The following is an 11355-nucleotide window of genomic DNA, read 5'->3' as shown; positions in this document are numbered from 1 at the left end:
AGTCCTAGTGATCTACCTTCACTATCCTTCTTCTTGGATACCTTCTAGAGGCGGAGAAATTTCTTCCAACTCTTTCACAACCAATATAATAAAAAACAAATCCACAAAAGCAAATACAAAGAAAGTAGCAACTTTACAAAAATCTCGCTTTTGATCATTGTTGGTTACTTTAGAATATCTTTTGTTAGTTTGGAAATACATAGACACTTCATCCTCAAACCTCCAAGAACTAGTCTTGAAAATCTCCTTAAAACCCTTCTTCTAAAGCCTTTAGGTCGAAGCTGATGTCCACCATTCAGTTGATTGATGTTACCTATTAGTCGATTGATATAGCCTCTGATACTGTTACATTTCCATCATTAAAAGATCTCTGAACCTTCTGAAATCTATATGATTTTATCGATTCTTTGAACATATGTCGAATAATGTTCAAAAATTTACGGCGTCAGGGAAAGAATAGGAAGTTCGATACCATGACTCCCGAATACCCATAGAATTAGGTAGAGAATAAGAAGCTCGATCTCATGACTCCTGAATATTCGTAGAGTCAAAAAAAATAGGAAACTCGATCCTACAACTCTCAAATACTTGTGGAGTCGATAAGAGAATAGGAAACTTGATCCCACAACTCTTGAATACTCGCAGAGTTGGAAATAAAATATGAAGCTCGAATCTAGTCAAAGAGAGAATAAAAGACTCGATCTCACGACTCTCAAATATCCGTGGAATCAAGAAGAGAAAAGGAAATTCGGTCTTGAGACTCCCAATATCTACAGAGTCCAAAAGAGAATAACTAAGTTAATCCTCTTGGTGTAAGGGGAAAAGAATGCGTAATCTCAAGACTGACTTGAATTTGGGAAATATTGCAATACTCAGCATGTGGTTGTATGCATATATTTGTATTTGGAGTTGAGTCTTTACTTACCACTTCAAAATAAACATCAAGATCCCTATCTAATATTCCTTCTTTGCACCATCCAGCAATTCACTCTCGTGTATATTAGTTAGAAGACCATCAATCGTACGTGTCATAACTATCAACCCAAGCATGTCTCCCCCGTACTTTGGCCATCTACACTAATGACTAGTGGTCACCCATGAATAATTATCTCTTCCGTGTTGGCTTAGGGACAGATTGACGGGGGTGTTGGGGCGAAAGAATCACCTTTTGTCACATAGCTATCAACCCAAGCAAATTAAACACAAGAACCTTGTGGCGTGCTACCTTATTCTTAAGGCTAACAATGTGACAAGATCTTGTTCGCATGGTCACTCATTCAACATTGTTCATCAAGTTGGTTTTAGGAGATCATCTGATACAACATTAGTAAGCAGCTTGATTGCATCTCCGATATTGCCCTTAGGGCAGGGTTGATGATTGCATCTCCGATATTGCCTCCAGGGTAGGGTTGAGTTGGTTAGTGTGAGACAGAGTTGCTACAATAGGATAAGGGTTCGTGAACACGAACGATTCCCTTGTGTAGCTCTTCTCATTGTATGCAATCTCACCATATAGAGTTGGGGTAAGAGGATTTGCCAAACTGGTGCAATATGAAGCTTTGCATAAGAAAGAAAAGCATGATTTGAAATCTCTTATCATACCGGATGAAACGGTCGAAATGTATCGTTTCGATAAATCATCGAAACTCAATACCACTCAACATCAAGGTTCAAAATCTCAAGCCAACCTATAGCTTTGATCTATGGGCGGAAAGATATTGTTCCATTATTATGATGACGCTCCGATACATAATGTCGGGGATAGATTGGAGGTTAAAAGAGAAAGAAGATGAAATAAAAGAAGGCACTGTATATGTTAAACGATATTAAATTTTGATAATTTATTGGAATAATAGATTTTAACCATATAATATGGTACACCGAAGTAGTCTTCGATCAACTACTCGCCAACCATGGTCTTGGACAGACGTAGCCAAGTATCCTCATTGCCTTATCACTTGATGCCTCAATAATCTGTGAATCAAGCACCATTAAAGCAGACGACACCCGAGATCGTGTATCGGGGTTATCATTAGAATGTCACAGACAATTAATGTTGCTAAGTTTCGAGGCCGACACGACTCAAGGTCATCCCTAGAGATCGGCTCGAGATGACGGTCAAGATTTTGTGGATCCGGTCGCATGATATAATGGAGTAGCCGATTGGCCTGCCTTTTCACATTCGACATCAGACAACTGAAATTGACAAGATGCAACTATATTAGGGTTGATGAAGGAGGGCGTCGTCTCATTTGGTACTTCCATCTTCTCGAGTTCTTCTTGCTATGATCTTCAAAATCCTACAATCTCCAACCTATAAGTTCTCCCCTTTCCCTTTCTGATTTTTTGAATCTAACCATGACCTCCAAAATACCATCCATTTTCTAGTGTGATTCCATTGCCTCAACCTATACTATAATCTACTCATTTGAAAATGGAATGAAAAGCGATGCCTTTAGTGTTTGATAAATAGTGAGTGAGAACTTGTGGTTTATTACACATACTAAAAGACATGAGTCAATATTAAGAAGCTTAAAATTTTCTTTAGGTTCCAAAGCACAACTAAGCTTAAGAAGTTCGACTGCCTCATCCTTGAATCTACTATTAAGTTCTTCAATTTGAAAATCTATTGCAGCAACAAATACATCACATCGATAGTGGTGTTCAATTGTAATTGAGCCATTTTATTGACAAGAACGACTTGTAGCATATTTATAACAAGCTTCCATATAAGGTATCTCAATGTCATATTTGACACAAACTTCTTTCACATAACTAAGTAGAATAACAAAATATTCTTCTCACAAAGGATGAAGTAAAGTTTTAGTAGTTGAAACAGAGTCCATTGCATTTAAAATATGTAGAGATTTCTCTTGTAATGCTGGGCAAAGCAGATTTGCTTTCCCCATTATCTTTTGCATCAAGTGCAATATGAATATTAAATCAAAAGACTTCATTGCAATCAACAAACTACTAGCTTCGCCGTGGATGGAGTTAGAAGACCCATCAACCACCATCTTTTCAAACACGATAATCAAAGAGCTATACATATCAATCATGTAACAAATTGAGTCAAAATTAGAACTCCAACGAGTCTTTCCAGGTTGTAATAAATTGCCAATTTGATTACATCCTGTACCAGTATCACGTTCATCAGTAGCTATCATATGTGCAACTTTAATTCTTTCAGCAAAATGTAACTCAGCATAATGTTTAGGAGATGCATTAATGAGATTACAAACTGAATTCAATTTAAAAAAAAATAACCAAATGGATACCTCTTTTTCAGTAGCTGTAGTTAATGCTAGTTGAAATCGATGAGCGAAATAATGTACATAATATGCACATGAACAATCTTTCAAGAAAAGAGCCTGTAATCCATTCCAAGAACCATGCATATTGCTAACACTATCATATCCTTATCCTCGTATATTGTGAATATACAAGTCATAACGACCAAGAGCATCAGATATTTCTTTTTAAGTGTTGCAGCAGTTATATCAGTTACATGTACAATGACAAAAAAACTACTCTTGTAAAAAACCACCAATATCTACAAATCTCAATACAATAGCCATATGTTCCTTGTTAGATATATCTCTTGCTTCATCAACTAAAATGAAAAATTTTGTATCCCCAATTTATTTACGAATCATGGATCTCACTTGGTTGACAAGAATATTTAAGATATCTTTTTGAATATCTGGTGAAGTATACTTTGCATTTTTTTGAAGCTTTCTCTAAGATGATGCTCCCAATACTCTCATTCATATTCCCTATAAATTTTATCATCTCAATAAAATTTCCATGATTATTAGAAAATGGAGACTCATCATGCTTTCAAAATGCACATATTTGCAAAGTGAACCATCGAATGCTTTCAATAGTTGTTGTAAGCCGCAATCTGTTTTGCTGCTTTTCTTCTAAAGATTGTGCATTCATCACTTTGTCAATATGATGAGGTATATTCATCAAATAATCAAGATATTTCACAGCATTATTATGTGGTGAAGTATTGCATCCCATATGCATTAAAAATGCACATATATCTCCATCATTAACTCACTTCCAATATTTGAATTCATCTGTCATAAATGTAAAATTGCGAGGATGCTCATGTTCAAATAAGAAGCATGGAAAGCAAAATGCAACATCTTTTGAAGGAGAGTACTCTAACCAAGTAAACTTATTTAAACCAATGACTTTGAAATTGTCGATTTTGGTTTCCAAATTTGATCTGTGGATACTCATTCTTAATAGGTTGTTATAGCCCCATTTAATATAAGTTCGTTTAATTTTGTCCCTTTGATTAACAGAATATTTCCATTGTTGGTGCCTGTGATTGTTTTGATGTGATCAACCAAGTTAGGTCAGGTTCTGTTTGGTTTTGATCCCTGTGTCTAAGTGTGCAGAGCTTAGGAGCACAGGAAGTCGAGCGGAAGATGCAGTTAGCGAGAACAACGACGGTGCGTCCGAAGGACGAAAGAGCTACGGAAGAATACACCAGTGGACGAGAAAAACGTGTACGGCGTTCGAGGGACGAGAAGCCAAGGTGGAAGCCTGCTCGAGAAGAAGACCAAAAATTGGATTCGAATGAGTCCTATTTCGATTGATCACAATCACCCAAACTATCGAGACTTCGAAAGCTAAAGAGAAGACGAAGAATTGCTGGAAAAACAGTTGGAGACGCCCTCAACAAATGTTGATAATCCTGTGGCGATGGTCACATTGATATCGTGCAATATTCAATTAAGAGAAGGGATGTCGTGGTTGTACTCATCGAGTCATTGTCGAACGTCTATATAAGTTATGAATATAAAATATCATGTGAATAATAATAGAAATATCTTCAAAAAAATTGAAAGATTATGTCGTCGAGAAAAGAATTCGAAGAAAATTCATTCTAAAGATGAACAGATCTATTCAAACTTAGTTATAGGAGAAGATAATCAAAACCAAATTCTTTTGCACTTGCTGCTGCGCGGCTTCGAGGAAGAACAAGGAAGGGGGACCGACAGTGATTGTTGCGGTGTGCGACAGATAGAGCCGTGCGCGTTGGGATTGGAGGTGAAGGGGTATGCAAAATTTTTAATTTAATTAAAATTCTTAACAAAGGGATGTGTGCTTTGGAATTTTAATTAAACCAAATTAAAATTTTGGGTTTAGTAAAAAGTGCATATGGCAAGAACGTGCGATAGGAAAACAATTAAGAGAAAATTAAAGGGGCTAAAATTTTTTCATTAGTTTTATTTTTTTAAAATTAGTGGGGATGGAACCCACCTAGCTCAAGATGGATCATCAATGAATTAGACAAAATTTTAACATAAAGCAAAACAGAACTACATTTAGTTTGTGAAAATGAAGTTGACCATCAATCTCAAATGCAGTGCAACATCAGCGAGCCAATCTTTCTTTCCTTTTGATAATCTGATTTTGGGTTTCCCATCTCTTATTTCTTTGTATAACAAAATAGTCCCCAGAGTCCTGGTACCATGATAAGATATTCAGATTATCATTTAGATATCCATTATTCGAAATCCAAATACAATTATTTATAAAAATTTTTTTTCCAAAAACTGATTACAGAAAAAACAAAAACAATTTCCGAGCGCATGTGGGAAAAAAAATCCTAACCCAGTAATTGGAGCTAAATCACCTTTCGCGATAAAGCAGCCATCAACAGCGTTGTGAGAATCGTCGCCCTTCCCCACGGAATCGACCTACCACGATTTCACCCATAATCGCTGTCAGCTTTCCATTTTTTGTCAGAAGCTCTAACCCTGCTCTTGCCTCTGGTCTCTGAAGAGGAGGAAGAAGAAGAAGAAGAGATGTTGCGGCGGCTGGCGAGGCGCCTGATGAGCAACGTGCCGGAGAGCACAGTGTACGGTGGGCCGAAGCCCCAATCGCCCGCCCACCGAGTTACTCTCACCCACCTCCGCCAAAAGCACCGCCGCGGCCAACCCATCACCGTCGTCACCGCCTACGACTATCCCTCCGCCGTCCACGTGGACTCTGCCGGCATAGACGTCCTCCTAGTCGGTGACTCCGCCGCCATGGTCGTCCACGGCCACGATACCACTCTCCCCATCACCCTCGACGACATGCTCCTCCACTGCCGCGCCGTCGCACGCGGCGCCTCGCGCCCCCTCCTCGTTGGCGACCTTCCATTCGGGTCCTACGAGTCCTCCGCCTCCCAGGTACGGCTTCTGCTAAAAAAAGCCCTCCTTTTTGCTGGCAAAGTACTCATCCTCACTTTCTCGATCCGTGTCTTGGCATGGCAGGCCGTGGATTCGGCGGTGAGGATGTTAAAAGAAGGGGGCATGGATGCGATCAAACTGGAAGGCGGCGCGCCGTCCAGGATCTCTGCCGCCAAGGCAATCGTTGAGGCTGGGATTGCTGTCATGGGGCATGTTGGATTGACTCCGCAAGCTATTAGCATTCTCGGCGGGTTCAGGCCGCAAGGAAAGACTGTTGCTAGTGCTGTCAAGGTGAGTTTTTTAAACCTAATTCCTACCCAATTAACTCGGGGTGTGATTATATTAGGGTTTATCGTGTGCTTAAAACTGCTAGCTATGGACAGGTCGTGGAGACTGCCCTTGCTTTGCAGGACGCAGGCTGCTTCTCAGTTGTTTTAGAGTGTGTGCCTGCTCCGGTAGCTGCTGCTGCAACTTCTGCTCTGGACATACCTACCATTGGCATTGGTGCGGGACCTTTCTGTAGTGGCCAGGTTTGCTTGTCTTTTGCCCCAAAATGGAGATTTCAATATTTATATTGTAGGCTTGCAAGGAAGGATTTTTTTTTTTTCTTTTTCTTTCTGGTGATATCTAATATACAGTTTCTCTCTATAGTTCATTTAGTGGTTTTCAATGTTTGCATATTGAACGAAAGTATTCTTAATCTTTTAGAGGACTTACTGAAAACTACTAACTAACTAGTGTTGAAAATTGTTTTCCCCCTTTTCAGTTGAAATGGTTTCTTACTTTTCTTTAAATTTGTTCCATCCAAGAGAAGTTTCCAAGAGAATGATACTAGTAATCAGAATATTTTAGATGATTTGGTACCTGAGTATCCACATTACACTCAATTGGGCCATTCACAAGATTGCTTCATCCAAGGGCACCTGCCTTTTCTTGATGGTTTGATATCCTCCACGATCAACTTAACTCGGTGGCAGCTCGTTCCTGTGTACACATGCTTTCCGAGTCAATTTTGCCTTGCTGAAACAGCCTCCTTGATCTCTTTGCATTCTCTGGTTGGTGTGTTGTGTCATAGCCTAGTATACACCTACACTACTCAATCTTCTTCATTCGTTGATTATTTCCCATCATTGATCCCTCACTTGTAATGATACTTAAATAATTCACACCACATATATAAACATTTCCTTCTAGGGTGTTACTTACCTTGGTACAAACATCTATGACACTCTCTGTCCTCCTCCCTAAAATTAAATTCAAGGGGAGGATCATCCTGCAAAGCAACTCCATAACAAAGACTTCTACTGAATCTACATTAATGTCAACCTCACTTACCCTTGATGAAAAACTAACAGATAGTCTGTTACCCACTCATTTATTGTTCGTGTGCCCCTTTGCACTTGCCAGGTGAACTGTCGAAGATGGAGAGATGATAACTTCCCAACTCCCACTTATCAACTTTGCAGTCTCATCGCTGGATATGCATGAGCTATTAGCATGAGCGAAATTCACATCTCTCCACAGGAATTACCCATCCTGTTGCTATCTTTGCTTGTCGATTAGCTTGATTGAGAGGGAAGACACCTTAACAATCTAACTTGCTAAGTTATAACCGTCTACCATTGCACTTCTGTTTCCTTCTTCAACGTGTAATTTTCTCTTCAGCATTGTTTCTCTTCCTGACATGATGCATTGTACTTGCTGTATAAACTGCTCCCATGAAGGATATGTAAATACACTGAATATTAGTAAGACAGGTGAGGATCTCCCATTTCCAGTTCCTCCCAAGGAAAACATTTTCTTGACGACAATCATGAAGAATGGTTCTGTATCTGTAAGTTAGGAATTGGACTAACTATTTTCAATATAAAGCAGGGTTTACCATCAGGTAAATGGTCTTAGAACCTTTCTTTGAGTTCAATCATTAGTGGATCTAACAATTTGATGGAAGTTAATTAGGTTCTTTTAATGTTTCTTAATCACTGGCAAGACTCATTATTTTCTTTTTCTGCTGTAAAATCGATCACTACTGTCAAAGGATCATTTTTGTGTTGGACCAAGAATTGAATTGGTGATTGTTATTATACAATAAGTTGTCCTGATGTTTTCCAGTTTGTATAGCTTGTTTAAAATATTTGTAGTCCAATATGATTATTCAGTGTGGTCTTGATTCAGCTTTCTAAAACTCTAATTTACCTGCCTTCATTGCAGACCTAGGATTTAGGTAGTGGAGTGCTATATAAGTATTTGAGGGAGTATTTTTTCTATTTTTGGGATAAGTTTCATGGACTCAAGCATACGAGCAAAAGATGAGAGCCACAGAAATGTGTGAACATACGAGGACGGGTAGGATAAGAAATGAGAGTATTAGCGAGAAGGTTAGAAAAGTCGAGGTTGTGCCTATTGAGGGAAAACTCCGAGAGACATATTTAAGATAACATGGACATGCATTTAGATGGTCAATAACGGCTCCGGTTAAATAATATGAAACTATGACAAATACATATTAAATGAGAAAGAGATTGACCAAAGAAGACTTAATTAATAATAATAAAATAAGATAAAATTTATTTAAATATAGATAATAAGGTAGTTGGGGATAATAAGGTAGTTCAATAAAGATTGGCTGGAGTTTTTGTGGGACAAATGTCATAGACAATATTTTGATAGAGATTATTGCAGTGATTGTGGTATATTATCAAATCTAAGATGTACAACAGTCTTGTTACTCTCACTTCTGTAACCTCTATGATACTCTTAACATTATCATTCCTATTCTGCTGTATGTTGAAATTACAGTAGAGGATTGCATTATTCCTTGGATATTCAAATTTTCATTACTGACCAATGTGGCTATTCCTTTTCGATTCATTCATTCAACTTGACAGTATGATATAAGCCACAAGGGTAGGTCCTCTTTATCTTTCCTTCAAAACGTACTATAAAGTCATAAAAATTCATGTTTACTTATTCCCTCATAAGCAGCACAATTGATTAGCATTTTTGTACTAAAATGAATGTCTCCTAGTATGCCTTTTGTGATCTTTGTTGTTGCTCGGATGATTTTACGTTGTTATGCAAGTTTCACATCAAAATGATTTCTGAATGCAAACATCAAAACTTGTGCAGGTGCTTGTTTACCATGATTTGTTGGGAATGTTGCAGCATCCTCATCATGCCAAGGTAATTTTGTTTTAAGCAAATTTTCTTTGTCACGATCTTTCTTATATATCCATGGATTATGAACTTTCTGACAGGTCACTCCAAAGTTCTGTAAAAAATATGCGCAAGTGGGCGATGTCATAAACAAAGCCCTCACAGAATACAAAGAGGAAGTCGAAACTCGTTCATTCCCAAGTGCAGCTTATACACCGTATCGAATAAGTGAAGCTGACGTCGAAAGTTTTCTGAAAGAACTGGAGAATAGAGGCTTAAATGAGGCAGCATCAGCCGCAGCAGCTGCTGCAGAAAATGAGGTTATGACTGGAAAACCATCAGCTGATGGCAACTGTTAGGGAGCTGACATACTATCAACTTAATTTTCATAGAACATGAATGATTATTTGTTCACCCTTATCTTATAGACGATTCTTAGCATCAAGAAACTCCTCAATTCAAACGGGAGATGGAGCCAATGTAGGCACCATAAATATTAGTACATAATGGCTAATTGTGGCTAAGATAAGGCATGTATCGCGATGTCTTTATCAATGATCCAATTTATATAGTTTTCGTAATATTTAGTTAGCTATAGATGTTAACATTTGAGACTCCACTTTGTAGACATGAACAATAACATATCATCGGCCTATGAATTTGTGGCATAAGGCTTCAACTCCCATGAGAAGATGATAAAGGTCATGCAATGGATGACTAACTCTTAGTCCTATTTCTCATGAGCGATGGTGGATGACATTCAACACGGATGGTTTGATGTAGTTAAAATTGATTTTTTTTTTTATTTCTCTCTCTCATCTGTATGAAATTTTTTTCTCCTGTTTGCATGTTAATTCTGGTTTCTACAAATTAGTACCAACGTGAAAATTAGTGTTAACATGTTAGTGCTGGTTTGTTGGTGCTTTGAAAATTGGTACTATATCGGTGCTAGTTTGGCAAATCAGCACCACGATGGTGTTGAGTGTTGGGCGCTGGTTTACACCACTATTGGTGCTTATATTTAAAGATCAACATCAAATTGATATTGGTTTGTGCAAATTAACATCAATGTGATGTTGATTTGCGTTGGTTTGCACCACTGTTGATGTTATTTTTAAAGATCAACATCAACGTGGTGCTGATTTATGTAAACTAGCACTAACGTGGTGCTGACTTGCACTAGTTTGCACCACTGTTGTTGCTGATCTTTAAAGATTAGTACTAACGTGGTGTTGATTTACTTAAACTAGCGCCAACATGGTGTTGATTTATGTTGGTTTGCATCACTGTTAGTGCTGATCTTTAAAGATCAATACCAACGTGGTGTTGATTTGCGCAAATCAATAACATGTGTTTATTTGTGTTGGTTTGTACCATTGTTGGTGTTGATCTTTAAAAATCAACACCAACGTGGTGCTGATCTTTAAGCCTCTGTTTGGATATGATGAGGGAAGGTATATTAATAGGAGGGAAAGGAAGAGGAAGTAAAAGTTCCAATATATGTTATCTTATTTGAGGAAAAAGGAGGGAGAAGAAAGTTAAATATGTAAAATTATAAAAATATCTTTATTTTTGTTAAATTAGCCATTTTTATAATATTTATATTTATTTTATAAATATAAATTAGATATTTTTAATAACAAAATTAATTCTTTTATATTATCATTTAAATTAATTACTTTTTTAATAAAAAAATTAATTCTTTTTTACCATCAATAACAGAATTATGAAAATAATAACTTTTTCATCATAACAAAATAAATAATTAAACGAGAAATATTAAAAATAATGATTTTGAAAATATTAAATAAAAGAACTAAAAGATAACATCTTTGATTTTTTTTTTAAACTTATTAAATAAAAAATTATAGATTTTCTTGTAAATTTTGACAGATTATACATCTTCTCTGAAGCTTTTCCATTCAGTTTAAAAAGAAGTCACGTCGAATCCCCTCCTTTAGACCTGATCACGATTTGGAATTGATGATTTGACAGTTCAGAA

The 11355-nt window shown here is 37.2% G+C and overlaps 1 protein-coding gene across 1 annotated transcript; it reads left to right on the top strand.

Annotated features, from left to right (window-relative positions):
* Positions 1–5678: 5678 nt before the first annotated feature.
* On the top strand, positions 5679–9944 carry LOC122018873 (3-methyl-2-oxobutanoate hydroxymethyltransferase 1, mitochondrial-like). The gene is made up of 5 exons (XM_042576328.1): positions 5679–6197; positions 6282–6488; positions 6581–6727; positions 9327–9380; positions 9455–9944. The coding sequence occupies exons 1-5, from the start codon at positions 5829–5831 to the stop codon at positions 9710–9712; spliced, it is 1035 nt and encodes a 344-aa protein (XP_042432262.1). The 5' UTR covers positions 5679–5828; the 3' UTR covers positions 9713–9944.
* The last annotated feature ends 1411 nt before the right edge of the window (positions 9945–11355 follow it).

Source organism: Zingiber officinale, chromosome 9A (assembly GCF_018446385.1).
Source record: "Zingiber officinale cultivar Zhangliang chromosome 9A, Zo_v1.1, whole genome shotgun sequence".
NCBI lineage: Eukaryota > Viridiplantae > Streptophyta > Magnoliopsida > Zingiberales > Zingiberaceae > Zingiber > Zingiber officinale.
The sequence above is the reverse complement of the archived record's forward strand: the minus strand, read 5'-3'. Positions and strand labels throughout refer to the sequence as shown.

Excerpts from the sequence above, each read along its gene's own strand:
- LOC122018873 (XM_042576328.1), top strand. The coding sequence starts at position 5,829 with ATGTTGCGGCGGCTGGCGAGGCGCCTGATGAGCAACGTGCCGGAGAGC. Across the intron at positions 6,198-6,281 it reads ACGAGTCCTCCGCCTCCCAG|GCCGTGGATTCGGCGGTGAG; the intron begins GTACGGCTTCTG and ends TTGGCATGGCAG. Across the intron at positions 9,381-9,454 it reads AGCATCCTCATCATGCCAAG|GTCACTCCAAAGTTCTGTAA; the intron begins GTAATTTTGTTT and ends ACTTTCTGACAG.